This window comes from Dipodomys merriami, unplaced genomic scaffold (genome assembly GCF_024711535.1).
Source record: "Dipodomys merriami isolate MVZ:Mamm:240054 unplaced genomic scaffold, mDipMer1.0.p SCAF_8, whole genome shotgun sequence".
Taxonomy (NCBI): domain Eukaryota; kingdom Metazoa; phylum Chordata; class Mammalia; order Rodentia; family Heteromyidae; genus Dipodomys; species Dipodomys merriami.
Window position 1 is genome coordinate 47,871,507 of NW_027206401.1, and position 22,824 is coordinate 47,894,330.

At 45.1% G+C, this 22,824-nt stretch overlaps 2 protein-coding genes across 5 annotated transcripts in view; one reads left to right on the forward strand and one right to left on the reverse strand.

The window, feature by feature from the left end:
* The first annotated feature begins 453 nt into the window (after positions 1-453).
* On the forward strand, positions 454-3,583 carry Lyrm2 (LYR motif containing 2). The gene is made up of 3 exons (XM_070010858.1): positions 454-539; positions 1,002-1,142; positions 1,588-3,583. Exons 1-3 carry the CDS (start codon positions 495-497, stop codon positions 1,663-1,665), a joined length of 264 nt encoding a protein of 87 aa, XP_069866959.1. The 5' UTR covers positions 454-494; the 3' UTR covers positions 1,666-3,583.
* Positions 3,584-5,878: 2,295 nt separating this feature from the next.
* Positions 5,879-22,824, reverse strand: part of Ankrd6 (ankyrin repeat domain 6) — a 158,298-nt gene continuing 141,352 nt past the window's right edge. For 3 of the 4 annotated variants that reach the window (XM_070010854.1, XM_070010855.1, XM_070010853.1), the window contains 7 exons: positions 19,317-19,421; positions 17,434-17,568; positions 16,420-16,605; positions 15,908-16,060; positions 12,694-12,807; positions 11,439-11,565; positions 5,879-9,377 (listed from right to left, as the gene is read on the reverse strand). In XM_070010854.1, coding sequence (XP_069866955.1) covers positions 8,806-9,377; positions 11,439-11,565; positions 12,694-12,807; positions 15,908-16,060; positions 16,420-16,605; positions 17,434-17,568; positions 19,317-19,421 — 1,392 coding nt within the window. In that variant the 3' untranslated portion in view covers positions 5,879-8,805. The remainder of the gene's footprint in view (positions 9,378-11,438; positions 11,566-12,693; positions 12,808-15,907; positions 16,061-16,419; positions 16,606-17,433; positions 17,569-19,316; positions 19,422-22,824) is intronic. The other variant, XM_070010857.1, reaches the window with a different exon arrangement.

Below are 22,824 nucleotides of genomic sequence, written 5' to 3' on the forward strand. Positions count from 1 at the left end.
ACAAACACACACAAAATTCTATGGCCATATAGCATACTAATAGATTCTTGTAAGAATTAGTGTTGGCGGGACGCCAACACTGAAGTGACAGTTCCGAGCGCGGGCCTCGCTCTCCCGCGCGGAGGCGGGGGCGCTGGGCCACGAGCCCCAGCCAGCCCAGGCCTTTCCAACGGCGCAGGCTGACACTCAGCAGGCCCAAAGGGCACACGAACTTAGCTGTCTCCCCTCCGTGAAACACTCTCCTCCACGTAATAGATGCCTCGCTATATCGCACGCCGAGACCTGTGCCCAGCGCCTTCCGGTTCGTAGTTGGCGATCGCTGCTACAGCAGTCTGAGGCGTGCCCAGCGTGCACGCCCCGGGCTTCCCTCCCGCCCGCCAGGCTCCGGCTCCCGGATACAACGCCGTCTCCTAGGACACCGGCATAGCCCCGCCCCACACTCCCTCACTTCCGCTTTTGCGCATTAGAGGTTGGAGCCCTCCGTGGGGGAGAACATGGCCGCTTCCCGTTTGCCGCCAGCTACGCTAACGCTAAAGCAGGTACCAGCCGACTCCGTTCTTCTAAAGCAGCAATTCTAGATTCTGAACCTCTTGACTCGCAACCCTGTTGATAGAGTGGGACAGGTTGGGATGAAAGGGAAACCTGCACCAGTCCTGCGCTCGAGCCCGGAGGCGTGGGGGCGGGACTTCCTGCTGCGGGGCGGGGCGGAGCGGGCGCTTCATCTTCCTGTCTCTCAGGCCAAGGTAGAGGTGTCCTGCTGCACTGACCCGCGGTAACGCACAGGCCAGACAGCGCAACCGAACCATTTCAGCTGTGCTAATTGCACACAGGTGTTGCTGATAGCTATGGTGGCTTTAGGAGACGGGCGGCCCTCTCTCTCTGAAAAGTAGGAGTCACCTCAATTTAAGTTTCCTAAGAGTCAGCAAACGCCCCCACCCATTGCCACTTTCTTTACCAAGATAAAAATGAAGCCCCCCCCCCATTTCCCCTCTCCTGAATAGTTCATGAGAAGGCAACAGGTTCTCCACCTCTACAGAAGGATTTTGCAAGCAATTCGACAGGTTCCAAATGATTCTGATCGCAAATACCTGAAGGACTGGGCAAGGGAAGAATTTAAAAGGAACAAAGGTGCTACCGAAGAGGTAAGAACTAGAGAACGGTGAGGGCAGTCCCAGACTCTTTTGAATTGATTTGTGAAATGCTAGGAACATCTTGGCGAACGAATGTCACCGAGATGGTATACTTTGATCATCAATGATCATTACTGATTTTTTAATAAATATTTCAAATTTACTAACATTGCTGTAAGTGGACATTAGCGTTACCTCGCTTTCATGCTGTTCCGTATAGCTTTTGGCTTTCGAATATGCAGCAGCTCTAGTTCCCACTATTGGTGGTGTGGGTGTGGGTGTGTGGTTTCGGTACTGGGATTGTATGAGAGCCTTGTGCATGCCACATCCACACTCCACCACTGAGCTACACCCCCTGACTCCCTACTATTGGTTCTTGAATATAATAAATAAAACAGTAGAACTGTACCTTGTTGAGCCTGGTAAGACAATGACTAGATTTCACTTTCTCCTACAGGATACCATCCGCATGATGATTACTCAAGGCAATATACAGCTAAAGGAATTAGAGAAAACACTTGCTTTAGCAAAATGATAATTATACCATATCTGAAGTATTTTCAAATCTCTATTTTTATAGTTCAGTCACATGGCCACGTATCTAGCACATAAAAAGATCACAATCATCAGGGAAAGGCAAAAGCCAAGAGAACATTTATTTCACTTACACTACAATAGAATCTGTGAGTAAAAATGAAATGTGTTGGTGAACATATAGAGAATTTGGAACCCTCATATTGCTGATGGAAACAAAATAACTTCAGGCACTATGAATAAAAACATTAGTTTCTCATCAGGTAATAGGGAATTCCATGTGATTTAGCAATTCTCCTATAAGAAGTCTGTTCATGGGCTGGGAAGGTGGCTCAGTGGTAGAGTGCTTGCCTTGCATGCATGAGGCCCTGGGTTCGATTCCTCAGCACCACATAAGCAAAAAGAAAAAAAGCTGGAAGTGGCGCTGTGGCTCAAGTGGTAGAGTGCTTGCCTTGAGCTGAAGAGCTGAGGGACAGTGCCCAGGCCCAGAGTTCAAGTCCGGGACTGGCAAAAAAAGAAATCTGTTCATGAATGTTCAGCATTTTCATGATAACCAAATAGTGGAAACAACCAAAATATCCATTAACTGATAAATGGATAAAGTACAGAATATTCATACAATAAAAATATTTGATAATATAATCTGATAAATGATACATATGAATAGATTTTGATACCATTTTATAGGAGCTAGTTATAGAAGATAGCATGTGATTTTGTTTTCATGAAATATCTCAGCGCTGGTCCTTGGGCTTAAACTCTGCTTGGGCACTGAGTTCAACCCCCAGGACAAACACAGACACACATACAAAAGTATATATACATACACAGACCCAGTGACTATACTCAAATCCACTTAAAATGAGGATATGTAAGTTTAAAAAACCTGTTCAAAATAATACTGAATTTAGGAATAGAAGTATACTGACCTCAGGAAACACTTCTTGGAACTTTGTTGGAAAAATCCTTCTGCATTCCCTTTCAAGATTGAAGTATGTTCTTCAGGGTGTCATCACTTGTTAACCAAGGACTCTTAAAACTGCTGTCTTGAGCTCAAGGCTAACGCTTTACCACTTGAGCCACAGTGCCACTTCTGGTTTTCTGGTGTTAACTGGAGATAGAGTCTCACAGACTTTCGTGCCCGGGCTGGCTTTGAACCTCAATTCTCAGATCTCAGCCTCCTGAGTAACAAGGATTAAAGGCGAGAGCCACTGGTGTCCAGCTTAGAATTTTTTCTTAAAAAAGCTAACGAACACATTGAACTACCAAAAAGGGGAGAGAAGACAAAGAATTCCCACGATTAACTTAACATCCAAATGACGTGAATAATTAAAGAGCTAGTTACATTTTCTTCCACCGACCTGAAGAGGATAATTTGAAGAACACCAACACAGACAAATACAACAAAGTTGTTTCAGGTTACTCTTGAAAAATGTCTAATTTATACAAGTACTTTAGTGAAAGCAGAGGAGAACGCTGGGATTTTTTGTTTTGTCGGTTGTGGGGCTTGAACTCTAGGCTTGGATGCTGTCCCTGAGCTCTTCAGTTCAAGGCTAGTGCTCTACCACTTGAGCCACAGTGCCACTTCCGGCCTTTTCTGTTTATGTGGCGCTGAGGAATCAAACCCAGGGCCTCATGTATGCGAGGCAAGCACCCTACTGCTGAGCCATCTTCCCAACCCCGGATTGTCAACCTTGTATCCAACACAATTCTGTTTATCAACAGAGCTCAGAAATTAGCCCTGCACCTGAAAGACAAAGACAGAATTTTGCAGTGATACAAGTGTGGTATGGTTCCACGCAGGCTCAAATATAGATTGCCTCTTTAAATGTTAAACTTTTTTTTCCCAAAGCTTATTGTGTGAATATTCAATTTTATGTATGTAAACTATAATAAACCAATTCTTTTATATTTAAAAAGATCTTTTGGCTGGATGTTGGTGGCTCACACATTGGTAGGCAGAAATGAGGTCGGTAGTTCCAGGCCAGCCCCATACCAAAAAAAAGCTCTCAAGACCACATCTCAACCAATAGAAAGCTGGATTTTGATCAAGATGAACCTCTCTCGCAGATGGTGGTATACACCTATCATCCCAGGTAGGCAAGAAGCACAAATAGGAGACACATGATTTGGCTGGCCTGGGCATAAACTTGAGATCCTATTTGGAAAATAACAAGCAAAAAGGCCTAGGGGAACATGGCTCAAATAATAGATTGTCTACTTCCTTAGTACTAGGCACTAAATTAAAATGTATCATTTGGAATTTTAAACTCACTAGACTAGTATTGCTGTAGATAAGCCTAGAAACAAAGACATTTGTAATAACTATAGATGGTGGAATATATTCTATGCTATTTGTAGTACAGCAGTTATACCATTACTTTTCCTGCATAGGCAGAAACTCCAATTTGTCTAAGTTGTTCCTGTTTACAGAACAGCTGGGGAAAAATGCTAGTAAAAGGAAGCAGGCCATTGGCCCTGAGATGGGATTATGTGTATGGTAAGGCCCAAAGGGGATTGAGACAAACTCATCTGCCAAACTATAAATCACTAGGGCTATTGTCTCTGCTTGTTAGACTTTTTTTTTGTCAGTCGTGGGCCTTGAAGTCTGGGCCTGGGTGCTGACTCTTAGCTCTTCAGCTCAAGGCGAGTGCTCTACACTTGAGCCATAGTGCCACTTCTGGTTTTCTGGTGGTTTATTGGAGATACAAGTCTCACTGGCTTTCCTGCCTGAGCTGGCTTTGAACTGTTATCCTCAGATCTCTGCATCTAGCCTGGCAAGCATTACAGGCATGAGCTACTGGCATCGGGTCACTTGTCAGACTTTTAAGAAGTTATCTTTTGTCTTTTGATTGAAAAGTAACTTTTTTTTTTTTAATGTTATACTATGTCTTTTGAGACTCTTGTAGTTAAGGCAACATTTTTTCTTGGGTGCTGGTGGCTGAGATCACAGTTCAAAGCCAGCCTGAGCAAAAAAGTCTGAGACTCTTATCTCCAGGTAACTATCAAAAACCAGAAGGAGAGGGCTGGGAAGGTGGCTCGTGGTAGAGCGCTTGCCTTGCATGCCTGAGGCCCTGGGTTCAATTCCTCAGCACCACATAAGCAAAAAGAAAAAAGCCGGAAGTGGTGCTGTGGCTCAAAGGGTAGAGCACTAGCCATGAGCTGAAGAGCTGAGGGACAGCGCCCAGGCCCAGAGTTTAGCCCCACGACCGGACCCTCCCCCCCCCCAAAAAAAAACAAAACAGAAGTAGAGCTGTGACTCAAGTGATAAGAGCACCAACCTTGAGTGACAAAGCCAAGGGACAGTGCCCAGACCCTAAGTTCAAGCTCCAATACCAACACCAAACATACATAGAATATTAAAGGGAAAGATAATTTCCCCCTTATTACAAATAAAAGGTTAAAGTTTCACTCACTAAAAAAATTTAAACTGATTTCTAAGTCATCTTTGTCTTTTATGATCCACAGATATACTTTAACTTATAGGAACAATTTGTGTTTTGTTTTGCTGCCTGGGCTTGAACTCAGGGCTGGGCACTGTCCTTGAGCTTCTCTGTGTTTAAGGCAAACACTCTTAACACTTGAGCCACAGCGCCACTTCTGCTTTTTCTGTTTATGTGGTACTGAGGAGTCAAACCCAGGGCTTTATGCATGCTAGGCAAGCAGTCTACCACTAAGCCACATTCCCAGCCCTACAGGAACAATTTGTTAAAAAATAAAAAAGTATATTACCTTGGCTTGCTCAAGACTTGGCTGTACCAAACTCAGGTTTCTTGGGGGTGGGGTTTTTTGTTTTGTTTTGTTTAGGTCATGGGGCTTGAACTCTGGGCCTGGGTGCTGTCCCTGAGCTCTTCAGCTCAAGGCTAGCACTCTACCACTTGAGCCAAAGCACCACTTCCGCCAAACTGAGGTTTCTTGCCCCTCATTTCCCAGCACTTTCTAAGTGGTCAAACAGCTAAGGTCGCACCAGAAACCTTTCTATGATCCAGTGGCTGTACTCTGACGCAGTGCTCCTGACCTCAGCTTTGAAGCCAACGTGTTGTCTCTAAAGTGTACCAGTGAGGGGGTTTGGGTGAAAGTGCTCTGTCACACACAGTAAAATGAAGTCGACCACGGCAGATAGAAATAGGGGTTAAACCTTAAGAGGGGCTAAGCAATGTAGTCACACTTTCCATCTTTTAAATAAGTAGTTTAAACCAGACAGTGGTGAGAAAGTTTAATGCTTGGAGCAACACAGATTCAAGGTGATACAAACACTAAATAGGCAACATGCATCTCAGGTATACCAACATTTAACTCAGAAGAGACAAACATCACTTCCTTTATTTCAGACTCCAAAATCAAAGGTGAGAACATATTCAGTATATCCCAGGTATTTAGTATTCTCAATAAAGTATTAACATTAAAAAAAAACACTAATAATGTACAAATTTTCTGTTTTCCATAGCTTTTCCCCACATCTGCTGAAAGTTTCCAGCCTCAATTGAAACATGACCTACAAGACAGCGGTACTGCTGATAGTTCTCTGTCTTTGGAAAGGCCAGCTGGGGCATTTGCTTATTTCAGCCCGCAGCACAGGGGAAAACACACACCAAGCCCAAAAAACCAGACTTAATACAGCTATTGCAAATAAAACACTATTGCAAAACCAGATAATGGTGGTGCATGTCTATAATCCCAGGCTGAGGCAGGAAGATCACAAGTTTGAGCTTAGCCAGATCTGTAATGAGACTCTCAAAAAAGAAAAAAATTAAAACCCCACTTAAGTGTGGAGTTAATAGGCTGACTGGCATTATTCTATTTTCTGCCTCACTTGATTTTCTTTCATAACAGAACCAAGAGATAAAATCAAAGCAGCGTGCTACACCAGTCCATTTACCCTTTCTTGTTCCTCTCTAGTCTCTTCCCTCTGCCTTTGACTCAACAAAAACCACCCAGTTCACAATGGTAAGCTACCACTGCCTTGAATAGGAGGTCCATACTTAGCACTCTGTGGTCTAAACTTGCTAGTCCAGTTACGACTATTTTTTTTTTTTTAGCATTTCTCAGGATACTTTGAGGTAATAGGAAGTATTTTGATGAGTGAAAATAACTTCTACTTGAAGTACAACTTGCTGAACTTCTTGGATTTTTTTTTTTCCTTTGAGTAGTAGTCAGGTCCCCAAATAACAGAAGTGATGTAAGTGGGTGATTCCTTGGTTACAATAGGTTTGGAAGAGAAGGTACCCCCTAGTCCTATAGGCCTGTGTGTATATTAGGAGAGGGGGAGGTGAGAAGAGTCCACAGAAATGGGAACGGCTGCACACACACCACCACCACCCAAGGACAGGAGCAAGACATGGCCACAAACACATAAGGTCAACTTGACATGCATCTGAAATACCTTCTGACAATGTCTATGTTCATAGATTGGTATTAAAACCCATAACTCCTCCACAGAGGAGCTGAACATCCTGTTTTTCTAGGGTTCCCATATGTCAGCAAGTCAGTATTTTCTCTTTGGCTCAATGAGCAGCATTTATTCACAATTATAGACAACAGTTTGTAGAAACAGAATTGGGGTTTCTATTTATACATACACATTTGTTGTGGGGTTTTTTTTTTGGGGGGGGTCGGTTGTGGGGCTTGAACTCTGGGGCCTGAGCGCTGTCCCTCAGCTCTTCAGCTCAAGGCTAGCACTCTACCACTTGAGCCACAGCGCCACTTCTGGTTTTCTGGTGGTTTATTGGAGATAAGAGTTTCACAGCCTTTCCTGCCTGGCCTGGCTTTGAACCACGATCCTCAGATCTCAGCCTCCTGAGTAGCTAGGATTAGAGGCGTGAGCCACCGGTGCCTGGCTCATATATAAACATTGGTGAAGATGGCTAAACCGCACATTCCAGAGGATGAGATTTTGGGAGATAATTAAATCCAAAATTTCTACATCGCCAAGCTACTGTTATCACTTAATTTCTGAACTTCTATTTCATCAGGTAGTAAAGTCTCTTCTTGTGCCTTAACAGCAGAGTATAAATCAAGTAATCCAATTATCTGGATTTCATCACTGCAAAACAGACAAAAGCCTTTGCGGTTATTCAGAGATAGAACTCAATTCAAAATAAAATACTTTCAGGAACTTTATAAAAACAAAGGTGCTGCCATCCAATAATAGGCTGAATATGTTGAAGGTCCAGGCAGTTGTTAACATGATTTTTTTTCTTTTATTAATCTGCTTATTGTGATTAATGAGGCTGAATCAATCAAAAGACTGGAACTTTTCTCATTCTGGCTCATTACAAACATTGCTGGTAGCCAATTATTCATTATAATAAAACTGACTTTTCTTAAAATTTTAAGATCTACTGGATCTCTGGGCATCATGAACATCTCTTTTCCTTCAATATCAGGTACTCTTCCTCTGGTGGAAACACCAGCATTTAGTGAATTACAAATTGGAGAGCAATGGACTGGTACATCTCAGAGTTCCAGCTCTGGTACAGAAAGATATTCTTGTCTAGGCACAGCAGGTGAATACATGTACATGAATGAACACAAGCAATCAGGTGTTTTTTTTTCTTTTTCTTTGTGGTTGGTTGTGGGGCTTGAACTTGAGGTCTGGGCTCTGTCCCTGAGCTCTTTGGCTCAAGGCTAGTGCTCTACCACTTTGAGCCACAGCACCACTTCCAGTTTTCTGGTGGTTAATTCGAGATAAGAGTCTCACAGATTTTCCTGCCAGGGCTGGGTTTGAACCTTGATCCTCAGATCTCAACCTCCTGAGTAGCTAGGATTCTAGAGGTGAGCCCCCAGTACCAGGCCCTGCTTTTGACTTCTTTTACATGTCCTGAAAGTTTAGGATCTAGACATAAACATCACATGATTTCTTAGTGTGACTTGCTAAAACTGAGCTTTTGAACTCCAGATGAACTTGCCTTGAGGTTTACAGCTTTTAATGAAACCTGAAACTAAGCAAGCTTCCCCTGGTTTCAGCTTCGTTGTTGACATTGTAATACTTCCAGGCGTAAGAAGCAGGTGTCTGGCATATTTTAGTAATTGGCGATTTTTCTTAAAAGGCAAAGTCTGCATACAATAAGCGATTCCCTGGGTATAGCTATTTGGCAGTTGCAGAACCCAAAATTTAAGAATCTTCCTTTGTTCCCAAGTCTTAATTTTCCTTCTGCACCTTACTCCTCAATTTAGCAAGTTCCTCTTCGAGACTTTTAATGTGTTCCTTCAGTATGGCCTTGTCTTGCTGGGCTTTCTGATTGGCTTGGCTTCGTGCTTCTTCAATCTTCCTTTCATACCACTTTTCCATCTGGGAAGAAACAGCTTCAAAGAAATACTGGGTGAGTTCCAGTGCTTGAGAAGCATCTCGAACATGAGGGGCAGTCTGCTCACCACCCGCTGCTGGTGGAGCTGGGCCGCAGATGTTGCTGGCTGCTGGCTGCTGGCCTCGATGCCTTGCCTGCCCACTTTTCCCAGACTTCTTGGTCTGCGTGCCTCTGTTGACATAGGGCCCAGCCTGCTGGTCACCCTTAGCTGCCTCACTGGAGGGTAGCAGGCCTGCCTGGACCTTGACTTTCCTCACCCGGGAGGCTGTACAGTCTGAGGAAGACAGCTCTTGTTGGAGTTTCTGGGTAGCAGTGGAATTGAGGGCCTTTTCCTTGGGCCTAACTACCTGAGAGGAACTGTCCGATGTCGCTGCAGGACCTGCAGTTGCCACTGATGGGTCCATTCCTGTTTTAAAGGAAACCAAACATCAGAGACACCACACTCACTGGCCACGGGGCATGGGGGCGGTATTGGCCTTCTCCGTCACGACCCGCCATGCAACTTCTCCATGCTCTTTTTCACCTTTTCATCCCAGGACTCATTTTGACTTGGCACGACTCTCAAGGATTCTGTTATAAGCTGAGAAAATTGGCTGATTTTTTTTCCTTTAGCCTGTCTCAGTGTACCCCAAAAGACCCCCAGTTATATTTCCTAATGCCAGCTCACCAACAAGCATCTCCAAACACAAAGGGGCATTAACCAGGTGAATGAGTACCCTTATTCTCTAGGACAAATATACCAATTCAGTTTTCTTTTTTTTTCCTACCCCTCTTCTTTTTTCCTTCCTTCCTTCCTTCTTTCCTTCCTTCCTTCCTTTTTTTTTTTTTTTTTTGGTGCCAGTACTGGGGCTTGACCTTAGGGCCTTGTACTTTTGCATAGCTTTTTTGCTTAAGACTAGAGCTTTACCACTTGAGCCACATCTCCACTTCTGGCTTTTTAATAGAGATCAGAGTCTTTTCAGATTTGTCTGCCTAGAGCTTAATCCTCAGTTCAGCCTCTTGAGTAGCAAAGATTCCATGCAGGTGGGAACCACTAGCTGGACCGGCAAATGTACCAATTTCTTAACCCAGACTCCAATTTGGAAAAGTGATTCTATTCCCATTTCCCACAATTCCCAGTGCAGGGCCACAAAAAGCTCTAAGACTAGTCCCACCAAGAAAAAAACTTGCTCAGGGTATTTCCTAATGTGTCAACAGATAAAAGAATATAGCTCCAGGCATGGCTCTGGTTACACGAGACATTTGGCATAGCCACGTCCCTCTGTAAGGACTGCCAGGCTCTGAATGCTCAGAATTATCCTCAGTGAAATCACTAGGGAGGGGCTGGGAAGGTGGCTCAGTGGTAGAGCGCTTGCCTTGCACAAGCATGAGGCCCCGGGGTTCGATTCCTCAGCACCAGATAAGCAAAAAGAAAAAAAGCCAGAAAGGCTCAAGTGGTAGAGCTTAGCCTTGAGCTGAAGAGCTGAGGGACAGCGCCCAGGCCCAGAGTTCAGGCCCCACAACCGGACCAAAAAAAAAAAAGCACTGGGGTGCTTATGAAGTATTCTCCTTGATGTATATCTTAGTACTTGGTGCAAGCTTAGTGCTTAAACTAGACAATGAGGCTTTGCATAACTGGACAAAGGCTGAAGGCCAATCAAAGAGGAGAAAGGGGAAAGAGCACAAAGAGGGAGAGTGTCCTGCTGAGGAGATAGGCATTTATCAGCACTTGTCCTTGGGGTTGGCTCTACACCCATCAATATATATATTTTTTTTTTGTAGCAAATTCTTTATTGTGATTAAGTAATTATATAATTTCACAAATTTTACAATGTTGCGGGATAGTGATACTTAGTTAAATTCACAAACATTCTAACTTTCATGGGGCAAATTGTCTATCATGGACTATAAAGTTTATGAGTTCTATGAGCTTTGACAATACAGTTATTTCTTCCACATCGGGTGAGGTGTACTTTCCTTTCTTTTTGCATAGTGTCAACTGTTCCCTCTTTCCACCCATACTCTCCCTCCCACCACTACCATTGAGTTGCTTAGTTTGTTTTGATCAATGTAACACCCATCAATATTACACCTGAGGCACTGTTAATACTAATCAACAATTCTCTTATTCTTTCCTTCAAGTATGTCTTGGTTTTTATTAAGTTCATTTTTGATGGTGCTAGGGATTGAAGCCAAGGCCTTGAATACTAGGCAATCACTCTTAACTATGAGCCATATTCCCAGACTCTCAAAGTACAGTTTTGCAAATGAAGAATAGTTACACTAACTAAGGAGGCTTAGGGGAGAGGAGCCTAAGTTCAAGGGCACCTTATGGGATTTGAATATGTAGCTGTAAGTGAACCATGGTTCTTGCCCAGTGTTTCCATGGTGCCACATTGTGGACTGCCTTTGGATCAGCAGAGAACATATCTAAGGACGGGGAGGTTTCGTTACCTGTGGACACAAGAGTTCTGACTGTATTGGTTACCTGTAGAGGAGTCACATGTGGATGGTGTGGATTTAGCCCTGGAGGTCCTAGAATCTCCAGAAAGCTTCAGTTCCAGATTCTGAATCTTTAACATGCACCAGGTTTTTAATTCATCCACTAAGGACATCTACAAAAAAAATCATTAGTATACAGAAGAGAAAGGTGAATTTGATAGGTGGCTTATAAATTAAAACATAAAGAATAAACTTTTAGAGGTGAGCATGGTGACTCATACCTGCAATCCCAACTACTCAGAAGAAGAAAATCAGGAGGATCACAGTTTGACACCAGCCCAGGCAAAAAGTTGGTAAGCTCCCATTCAAACAAGCTAAGCTGTACTTAGTAGGGTATGTCTATCATTCCAGCTAAGCAGAAGGCATAGGTAGGCATAGATGGTAGGCATAGATAAAAGAGCTCTGGTTCAGTCTGGCCCCAGGAAAAAGTGCAGGACCCTATCAGAAAAATAACTAAGCAAAAGGAGCAGGTGCATATCTCATGCATAAGGCCCTGAGTTCAAACCTCTGTACCAATAACAACTTTTTTTTTCTTTTTTCTTTTTTTTTGTGCTGGTCATGGGGCCTGAACTCTGGGCCTGGCCGCTGTCCCTCAGCTCTTCAGCTCAAGGCTAGCACTCTACCACTGGAGCCACAGCACCTCTTCCAGCTTTTTCTGCTTATGTGGTGCTGAGGAATCGAACCCAGGGCCTCACGCATGCAAGGCAAGCACTCTACCACTGCGCCACCTTCCCAGCTCCGCATAACAATTTTTTAATGAACTTGTGAATTATGATAGTTGACATAACCATTTTGACAAACCTAAAAATTACAGATGACTCTTCATCCACCAGCCATGCTTACTTAGCACTCTAGACCGAGAGCCTTCTATAACCTTCACTAAGTGAATTAGAGCCACATTTGTTCGGCAGAGCACCCAGGCTCCTTAAAGGCCTGAACTACTGGTATACTCTCAAAGAGTCATTCCATAGCTATTGTTGCAGGGAGAGGCCAAGCCACCATGACTGCTTCCACACCGTTGCAATGGTTCATGAGCTTTTCTTATACACAGGAGACTCTGGCAGCCGTGTGTGACTTCCCCCAGTATATTCAATAACAGACCCCACAGACTGTGCTACTGGCTGCATTTCAAGTGTTCTTCTGGAGCTCAGCATTTGTGTTTTCAGGGCTGGGTGTCAATCTTTTAACTTAGTGGCCATTCAATGAACCGTAGGTAAAGAGCTAGTGGAACCCAGTTGTACCTGGCGTTTCTCTCCCTCATGCTTCTCCGCATCAGAGTGCTGTTGCAGGCGATTCAGGCACTCTGTCCTCTCTGCTGACAGTCGCTCAACCATCAGCTTGTCCAAAACACGCATCTAAGATTCAAGAGAACAGAGAGAGATTCAAAACATCATGTTGGGTTGAGGTAAGGATGAGCCCTGTCTCTCCACAGATGGACGGGCTCAGGCCTGCCAAGCAGGGTTCACAAAGCAGGCAAGTAAATTTCAACAACCCATTCTATTCTATTTTCATATGGTGATCCTGGGGCTCTCCAGAATTCCTGTGCACATTTCCATAAGGCCAGTTTTCTTTCTTTACTGCATCTGAAGTCTTAAAAATACAAGCCCTAAGCCAGGCACTGACTACTGGCTCTCGCCTGTACTCCTAGCTACTCAAGAGGCTGAGATCTGAGGATCCTGATTCAACGCCAGCCTGGGCAGGAAAGTCTGTAAGCCTCTTATCTCCAATTAGCCACCAGAAAACTGAAAATGGTGCTGTGGCGCAAAGCGGTAGAGTGCTAACCTTGATCAAAAAGATCTCTGAGACAACACCCAGGCCCCAGCTTCAAACCCACAACTGACCAAAAAATTTTAAAAAGATACAAGTTCTGATAGGCACTGGTGGCACACACTTATAATCCTACTCAGGTGGCGGAGGTCTGAGGCTCACAGTTTGAAGCCAGCCAACGAAAGAGAAAATCCACAAGAGTCTTATCTCCAGCTAACCAGCAAAAAACAAAAACAAAAACAAAAAACTGAAGTGGAGATGTCTTTTAAATGCTAGAGTGCTAGCCTTGAGCAAAAAAGCTAAGGGATAGAAACCAGGACCTGAACTCAAGCCACAGTATTGGCATCATACATATACGCATACATACATACATACATACATAGATACATACATATATAGCTAGGCACCAATGGCTATGTCTGTAATCCTAGCTATTCAGGAGATCTGAGGATCAAGATTCAAAGCCAGCCCAGGCAAGAAAGTCTGTGAGATTCTTATCTCCACTAAACTACAAAAAAAGCCAGAAGTGGAGCTGTGGCTTAAGTGATAGAGCACTAGCCTTGAGCACAAAAAGGTCAGGAACACCACCCAGACTCACAGTTCAGTCCTCAGAACCAGCAAAACAATAAGAAAATAAACCAAGTTTTGTGAATACTAAATCAATGCATGCCACTTGAGCAAATGCAGATCTTGTAGGCCAAAAAGAACTACAACCTTTAGATCATGAGTTTCAAGACTACCTAAAAACAGAAGCGATTGCTTCATGTATTCTACCTGTGCAATTATAACAAGCTGAATCTTCCATTTCATCCGGCTTTCCCAGAGAGAGGGTTATTTTCACTGCTTCATAAAAGGAGTCAAAGCTTACGTAGACAGGTGTGGAAGGCATTTAAAGGATTGCTTTAGAGCACAAGTGACAGTCACCTTTTAGTCATGTACCCTTTTGTGGCCTTTCTCCATTCTGATATTCTCTAAAGGCCTAAACACCAACTTGGGCTACATTTTTACTGCTTTGACAATGTCCAAATGGAAAAAAAAAATCAATATTGTTAGCAGAATCCAGCTGAAAAGGCTCACTGGCGAGTTCCTCTCCTGTTGGTGATATAAATGGCATTCCACACAGTGATGTTCAGAAATATACAAAGAAATATCAGTTGTGGAGCTCTGCGAGCACTTGCTGATTTGTCCGTCTCCAGGTTTGTCTGTGAAGTCTCTGTTTTGCAGGTGTGGCCTACTCTCTCTGTTCCCATCTTCACCCTATAGAAGCGAAGAGCTCTAAGAAGAACCATGTATACATGGAGCTGGTTCACAGGGCACAGTGGACTGGTGCAGGCAACCTGAATCACCTGGGCCCTGGGCCTGTCCCTGACATATGGAATCCAGTCCGTTACCTCCTTCATAGTAAAGAGGCCCTTGGAATTCCTACCATTCAAATCATTTGGCCCTCCCTGGGCACAGTCTAGCTAATATGGATGGCAGTGTGTGTATGCGCACATGTGTATATGTATGTGTGTGTGTGTGTGTGTGTGTGTGCGCATACGCTGATATGGGGGATTATCTCAGGGCCCAGGCACTGTCCCTTAGCTTTTGTGTTCAATGCTGGTGCATTTGAGCCACAGATCCATTTCCAGACTTTTGGTGGTTAACTGGAGATCAGAGACTCACAGACTTTTCCTACCCTGGCTATCTTTGAACAGCAATGACAGTTTACAGGCGTGAGCCATTGGTGCTTGGCTAACTTTATAATTTCTAATTATTTTGTAAATATACTCTGTAAATGGGATTATAAAACTGTATAATCAAAAGCAGTTTAAGCACCCCCCCCCCACCCTGCCACCACCAGCTTTTTTTTTTTTTTTTTTTGTCGGTCGTGGGGCTTGAACTCTGGGCCTGGGCGCTGTCCCTCAGCTCTTCAGCTCAAGGCGAGCGCTCTACCACTTGAGCTACAATGCCACTTCCGGTTTCCTGGTGGTTTATTGGAGATAGGAGTCTCACGGTCTCTCTTGCCCGGGCTGGCTTTGAACTGTGATCCTCAGATCTCAGCCTCCTGAGTAGCTAGGATTACAGGCATGAGCCACCAGCGCCCGGCTCTTTTTTTTTGGGGGGGGGGGTCCGGTCATGGGGCCTGAACTCTGGGCCTAGGCGCTGTCCCTCAGCTCTTCAGCTCAAGGCTAGCGCTCTACATCTGAGCCACAGCACCACTTCCGGCTTTTTTCTTTTTGCTTATGTGATGCTGAGGAAGCGAACCCAGGGCCTCATGCATGCAAGGCAAGCGCTCTACCACTGAGCCACCTTCCCAGCCCCCAGCTTCTTTTATGAGATAAGGTGTTTCTATATAGACCAGGCTGCATCAGACTTTTTTAGGTTGTGGGGCTTGAACTCTGGGCCTGGGCGCTGTTCCTCAGCTCTTCAGCTCAAGCCTAGTGCTCTACCATTTGAGCCACAGCGCCACTTCTGGTTTTCGGGTGGTTTATTGGAGATAAGAGTCTCACAGGGCTGGGAAGGTAGCACACAGCACATGCAAAAGCCTCTGTTCTTTATTTGCTTTTTGGATGCTGGGGATGGAACCTAGGGCTTTGTGTATGCCAGGAAGTGCTTTCCCACTGAGCTACAAGCACAGTCCTAACACTTCTGATTTCATTTTTTGCCAGAACAACTGGCAACAAGGAGGCCATGCCATTTGCTTACTTGGTGCTGCGTCTTAGTCTCCATCTGCCCCAGCTTCGTGTTCATTTTGTCTTGAACCGCCGCCAGCTCTGCTTTTATCTCCTCCACAGTTGCCTCCAACTGATTCTCCAGCTTGTTGATGAGTGGTTCACAGCGACACCCATCAATTGGTGCCTAGGAGGAACACAGAAGAGGAGTCAGCCCCCCCCCCCTTTCATTCTTCCACAAAAGGAAGCAGGGCTGCAGCTGATAGAGAAGATAGACTCATCCCTGTCCTGATTCTGGAATGTTCCATGGCTCAGCTGTAGTAGGCATTGAGGACAGAGAGAGGGAAAGACCTGGGCCCTGGTGTCAAGCTGCCCATCTCTCCACTCTGGGGCCCGCAGAGATTTGTCACCAAAGAATAGTGCAGAGAGCTCCCATCGGTTTGTTACGCCAAAGTGGCGGGAGCGGATGGACACCATTTGGGTGAAGGGGCCCCACAGCCTCCCTGCGGAGGCTCCCGCGCCCATCTCCGGCAGGCCCTGGGGTACCTGCATCACTTTCCCATCCTTTCCCCGATACAGGGTATACAGCTGGTAGGCTCTGAATTCATGAGGTGGTGGTGGGGATGAACCCCGATGCTTGCTCTTCTTTTTGGGGTGATGATGGGTGTGAAAGTTCCTCTGGTGTCCAGGCTGTTGGTCAGCTGTTGGGGTGGGGTCAGACAAGGCCGACACCTGTAAGGGAGGAAGAGACAACATCTCTGAGCCTGTGATCTTGCCAGGATAACTCCAGCCAGTGGCTCCCCATCACCCCCACTTGTTGGCCAAGAACCCCATCTTCTTGTGCCCCATGGTGTTCAACTCAGAGCAACACACGTCCAAAGAAACACATAGGTCCACTCACCCATCCAAATTTAGTGGGATTTAACTTTTTCTTTCTCTTCTTTTTTTTTTTTTTTATGGTCCTGGGGCTTGAACTCGGGGCTTAGGCACTGTGCCTAAGCTTTTGTGCTCAAAGCTAGCGCTCTATCACTTTAGCCACCACTCCACTTCTGGCTTTTTAGTGATTAATTGGAGGTAAGAGTCTCCTGGACTTACTTGCCTGGGCTGGCTTTGAACTGTGCTCCTTAGATCTCAGTCTCTGGAATACCTAGATTATAGACATGAAACACCACATCTGGCTGTGAGATTTAATTCCTTTATTGTTGTTGGTGGTGGTCATGGGGCTTGAACTCTGGGCCTGGGTGCTGTCCCTGAACTTTTCAGCTCAAGGCGAGCGCTCTACCAGTTGAGCCACAGCACCACTTCCAGTTTTCTGGTGGGTAATTGGCGATAAGAGTCTCACAGACTTTCCTGCCCGGGCTGGCTTTGAACCACGATCCTCAGATCTCAGCCTCCTGAGTAGCTAGGATTACAGGTGTGAGCCACCAGTGCCCACCAGAGCCACCACTGAAACAGTGTTTCAGTCACATGATGCCTTAGCTGCTAGCAGGATGGGCAGCAAGGCCTCCCAACAGCTCTCCTCCCCAGCCACCACAATGCCACTGTCACCTGCCTCCTGACCTTGGGTCTGGACTTTCTCCTCCGGTTATCCTTTGCTCTGGGTTCAGGAGAGGCAGACAGGAAATCTTCCCTGGCTTCTTCTTTTCTGAGAGCAGCCTGTTCACTGCTGGGAGTGTCCCCGGCCGACACACTTCCCTACAGGGAATAAAAGCCAGAACCTGTTCACCTGGCCTACCACCAGCAAGGCAAAGCTATCTGCTTGTAACACTCCATTTGGTAAGGGGAAATTTTTATGCCAGTAAATTTCAGATACTAGAATTGCCTGTTGGTCTTAATATTTGGCTTGTATCTTGTTAGATCCCTCATGAAATCTTGTCTATTCTAGAACCCTATACAAAAAAAAAAACACATTAGAGATTTGGGTCTTTTTTACTTCAACTGAATATAGTCCCACTCATTTGAGGAACCTTATGGCAGAGAGTGAGAACCATTAAAAATGAAATATATAATATATATTTCTGTTCCTTGTGAGAATTTCTTTTTTTGGGGGGGGGGGATCCAGTCATGGGGCCTGAACTCTGGGCCTGGGCGTTGTCCCTCAGCTCTTCAGCTCAAGGCTAGCGCTCTACCACTTGAACCACAGCGCCACTTCCAGCTTTTATCTTTTTGCTTATGTGGTGCTGGGGAATTGAACCCAGGGCCTCATGCATGCATGGCAAGCACTCTACCACTGAGCCACCTTCCCAGCCCCCCTTGTGAGAATTTCTATGATTTAGTTTATATAATTTGTGTGTAGGAACTCAATCAGAGTGACAATGCCTTAGCCTTGGAAATTGATGAGAAGATCCTGAAATGGCATACAGAAGAGCTAGTGCTTGGTGATAATATTTTATGTGCCAAACGTTGCTTCTGTATCCTAACTGTTCCCTCAGAGACTTTCAGGACAGCCAAGGACAGCTGAGCAACAAGGGCACTCACTGAGGGGGGAAGGGGCAAGGGACACCATTCACCCCATGTCCTGTGCAGGGCTAGCCTACCTAGGAGACTTCTTTTTCTGATTGACACAAAGGAACCATATGGGCCAGATCCATTCTCTAAGGGGAAACTGAGGAAACAAGCTATGCCGAGAGCTGTCATCAGGATCTCCTGTAGGGTTTGTTCCAACAAGACTGTTGGACTTTACCCCAGAGTTTCTAACTGTGGGTCTGAGATAAGGCCAAAGAATCTGCATTTCAAACAAGGACCCAGGTGAGATTGGAATAGCACACTTATTTTTTTGCCAGTCGTGGGGTTTGAACCCTGGGCCTGGGCGCTGTCCCTCAGCTCTTCAGCTCAAGGCTAGCGTTCTACCACTTGAGCGATAGTGCCACTTCCAGTTTTCTGGTGGTTTACTGGAGAAAACAGTCTCACAGACTTTCCTGCCCAGGCTGTCTCTGAACCGTGACCCTCTGATCTCAGCCTCCTGAGTAGATAGGATTACAGAAGTGAGCCACTGGCGCCCGGCAACACACTTTTTGAGCAATGTGTGTATTTAGTTATAGGCACAGTGTCTGATGTCATCCATGCAGAGGGACAAAAGCCATAGGTACATGGGACTGGAGCATGGTGCATCTTCATACGCCACACACACACACACACACACACACACACACACACACACACACACACACACACACACACACACACACACACACACACACACACACACACACACACACACACACACACACACACACACACACGCACACACACACGCACGCATGCACGCACGCGTGCGCGCGAGATCTGGAAGGAATCTTGGAGGAACAGAAGACATGAAGCCAAAAGGAGAAAGAGCCCCAGAGGGAAGGAGAGCCGAGGAGGCCTGGCAGCCACCAGCGAGCCCCTGAGGACGCAGGGAGTGTGGCAGACAGGTGCTGGCCAGGTAGGAGGACCCCCCACACCTTGCTCTGTGCCACCTCAGCTCTCGGCACCGACTGAGCCCTCCTTTCTTCCTTGAGCCTCTCTCTCCTTTTCCTCAGGCTTCGCCCACGACTGAAACGCAAGACCTGAAGGAAGCAAACAGCATGGTTACAGAACAGGGTGTGCACAGCATGGGAGGAGATTCCCCCCTCAGCCCAGCACCAACCTCGAAGGACTTCCAGCCTAGCGGGGAGATGAAGCAGTCACATAAACATGCAACCCTGCGCTTGCTGTGTCTCCTGGCTCTTGGGCTGAGCACAGCAGAGATACAGAAATGGGGAGGATTGTGTCCCTGACCCTAAAAAGCTTAAACACTAAGATGAGGAGGAAGAGGAGGAGGCGGAGGAGCAGCAGCCATTGCACTAACTATAGCTTCCAAAGGGAAGCATGTAATCCGTTCCTTACCATGCAGAGGTAGAAAGGAAACAGAAAAAGTACATGGGGGTAGAGGGGAGTAAGGCAGATCCATCTAGCTACACAGGAGGAGGCTGAGATCTAAAGATCACAGTTCAAAGCCAGCCTGGGCAGGAAAGCCCATGAGACTTTTTCTTATCTCCTCCAAATAATCAACAAAAAAATATTCCCAAATGGAGTTGTGTGCCCAGTCCCTGGTTCAAGCCATAGTCCTGGCATGGACTAGGTTGGAACTGAACAGTAGCTGGCCTTCAGACAAGTGATTCTGGCCTCTTTCTGTGCTCCATCTCCTCCAATGTAAAGACGAGGGGCTGCTGAACCATAATCCAGTAGGTGACTGGCATACATTGGACCCACGCCCGCCCTTCCCAGTCACTTCCCACTACCTGCTGCCTTGGGGTCACTTAATTGAAAGAGGATGTTTAGCAGAACATGAATCTTTGAATTAGTGAAAACTTCAAGCAATGGACCAAAGTATTAAAAATGTAAAAGAGTCCTTAGACTAAAAAGAGAACCAGACTGGGGTTTGGAACTGTAGGATCACTGCTTAAAGCCCTAGGTTCAATCCTACTATGACATTTCTAATGCTCTCTTCAAACTCCCTGGGAAGTCACATCTGAGAAAAGCAAATGACTTGTCCTGAATGTTCTCCTGGTTAGTGGACTCTTAGAATAGGCACAGCACCAGAAACAGGCCTGAGATTCTCTTTCAGAGCATTTGTGACATCAGTTTGTTTCATCAATCACATATGACAAGCCATACTCCAAGGTCATCCAAACACAAAATAATCACCAGCAAAATTCCCTCCCTTTAACCATGCTATTAGTCACCCAAAAAACTTTGCCTGGGCTTATAGCTTTCCCAGTGAACCATACCATCTTCCTCAGATGGAGTGTCATTCATCTTTTCCAGAACATAGAAGCCAGAGAAAATTAATCTTGAGGCCCGGAACAAAAGAGTGCCCACTTAGTACCTCTGTGGGCCATCAATATCCACATTCATCTAAGTGGTGGCTCATGCCTGCAATTCAAGCTACTCTGGAGGCTGAGAGCTGAGGATCAAGGTTCGAAGCCAACTGGGTCAGACAAATATCAGAGACTGCTATTTGCAATTAACTACCAAAAAGCTAGGAGGTGTTGCTCAAGTGGTAGAACACCAGCCTTAAGCAGAAAAAGCCAAGCAAGTATATAAGTCCCAGAAAGGAGATTTCACTTTGCTTATAAAACCAGTAAGGCTGTAACTACAGATAACAAAACAAAATGCATGAAATAGCATGCATGGTCTAAAGTTTCTTTGTGCTGAGGAGAAGGGTTACATGTACAATTGTGAGAAATAAACTTTAATATGTCACCTACTTATTTGCAATTCATTCAGCATGAGTATAAACAAAACTTAAGACACATCCTAAGGATTCTTATTTTTGTAGAACTAGGATTTGGACTCAGGGCTCTGGTCTTGATAGGCAGTCACTCTACCACTTACACCACTCCCTCCACCCAGTCATTTGGGAAAGCTTTTCTCTGTAAGTGATGATCCTTGGGATATAGAAGAACAATGACAGATGGATTAAGGACATTATCAGTCTTCACGTGCTTGGGGAGTTGGCTAAGAGAGAAACTGGCTGTCCATCAAGAGGCCAAAAGCTGAAAACAACAGATAAATGTGATGGAGTCTGACATGTACAGAGCATCCCGTACTTAAAAAAAAAGTCAGTAGTGAGATTTGAACCTCGTGCTACCACTTCAAACATATTTCTAGCATTTGTTTGCTTGGTTATTTTTGACATGGGGTTTCACTTTTACAAGGGCTGACCTGGCCTTTGATCCTCTTGTTTTACATTTCCCACTATAGCTAGGATGACAAGCTTGTACCAATACACCCATCTATTTCTGTTGAAATGGTATCTTAACATTTTTTTTCCCTTAGGCTGGCTTTAAACCACAATCCTCAAACATTCATAGCTGACAGATAACCACCACTGTACCTAGCTATTGGATAAGATTGGATCTGACAAACTTTTTGCCCAGGTTGACCTCAAACCAGGATCCTCTCGATCTCTGTTTTCTGAGTAGCTGGGATTACAGATGTGAGCAATATTGCTCAGCCACACCCTATACTTTAGACCCAGGGGAGACAAGCACTTTTTTAAAAATCAGGATTCACAGATGTGATTCTATGGATCATTCTTTGCAAAAACCTAGAGAGAGAGCTGGTGGCTCACACTTGTAATGCTAGCTGCTAAGGATGCTGAGATCTGGATAATTGTAGTATGAAGCCAGCATGAGTAGAAAAGTCCATGAGACTTCATCTCCAATTAACCAGCAAAAAGCTGAGCTGGAGGTATGGCTCAAGGGAGTGTGTGTTGGGCAAGCCAATTAATGACATGATGTCATGTAACAGAATAGCTCCAAACTGGAAATAATCTAAATGTCAAACATTGATAAATATGGATATATTTATTGTCTTGGGGTTTGAACTCAGGGCCTGAGCACTGTGCTGAGATTTTTTTTTTAATTCAGATGTGGGGCCTGAACTCTGAGCCTGAGCCCTGTCTCTCAGCTCTTCAGCTCAAGGCTTGTGCTCTACCAATTGAGCCACAGCACAACCTGGCTTTTTCTGCTTCTGTGTTGTTGACTAATTGAACCCAGGGCTTCATGCAAGGCAAGCACTCTACCACTGAGCCACCTTCCCAGCCCCTGTGCTGAGATTTTTTTTGCTCAAAGCTAGAATGCTAATACTTGAGCCATAGCTCCACTTCTGCCAACATTAATGAAATGGTTTAATACTGACATCAACAAGAAGGAATATGCTTTCATTATACTGAATGTGTATAGAGACCACAGAACATTGCCCTATTACAGTTAGATCAAAGGAAGGATACAATGGGGTTTGTACAACATAGGCCCAATTACAGAAGGAAAATATGTCTGTGGAAGGTAAAATGAGCCAACAAAGGCAGATACTTCAGGGTGTTGGAATTATAAATAGCTTAAGCATCCTTATGTGTCTTTATTGATACTTAGATGTCAACCTCTATTCAAATGACATTTGACATTATTTATGAGTAAGGGTCAA

Coding starts and splice junctions, on each gene's coding strand:
- Lyrm2 (XM_070010858.1), top strand. CDS start 495: ATGGCCGCTTCCCGTTTGCCGCCAGCTACGCTAACGCTAAAGCAG. Junction 540..1,001: donor CTACGCTAACGCTAAAGCAG/GTACCAGCCGAC, acceptor TCTCCTGAATAG/TTCATGAGAAGGCAACAGGT. Junction 1,143..1,587: donor ACAAAGGTGCTACCGAAGAG/GTAAGAACTAGA, acceptor TTTCTCCTACAG/GATACCATCCGCATGATGAT.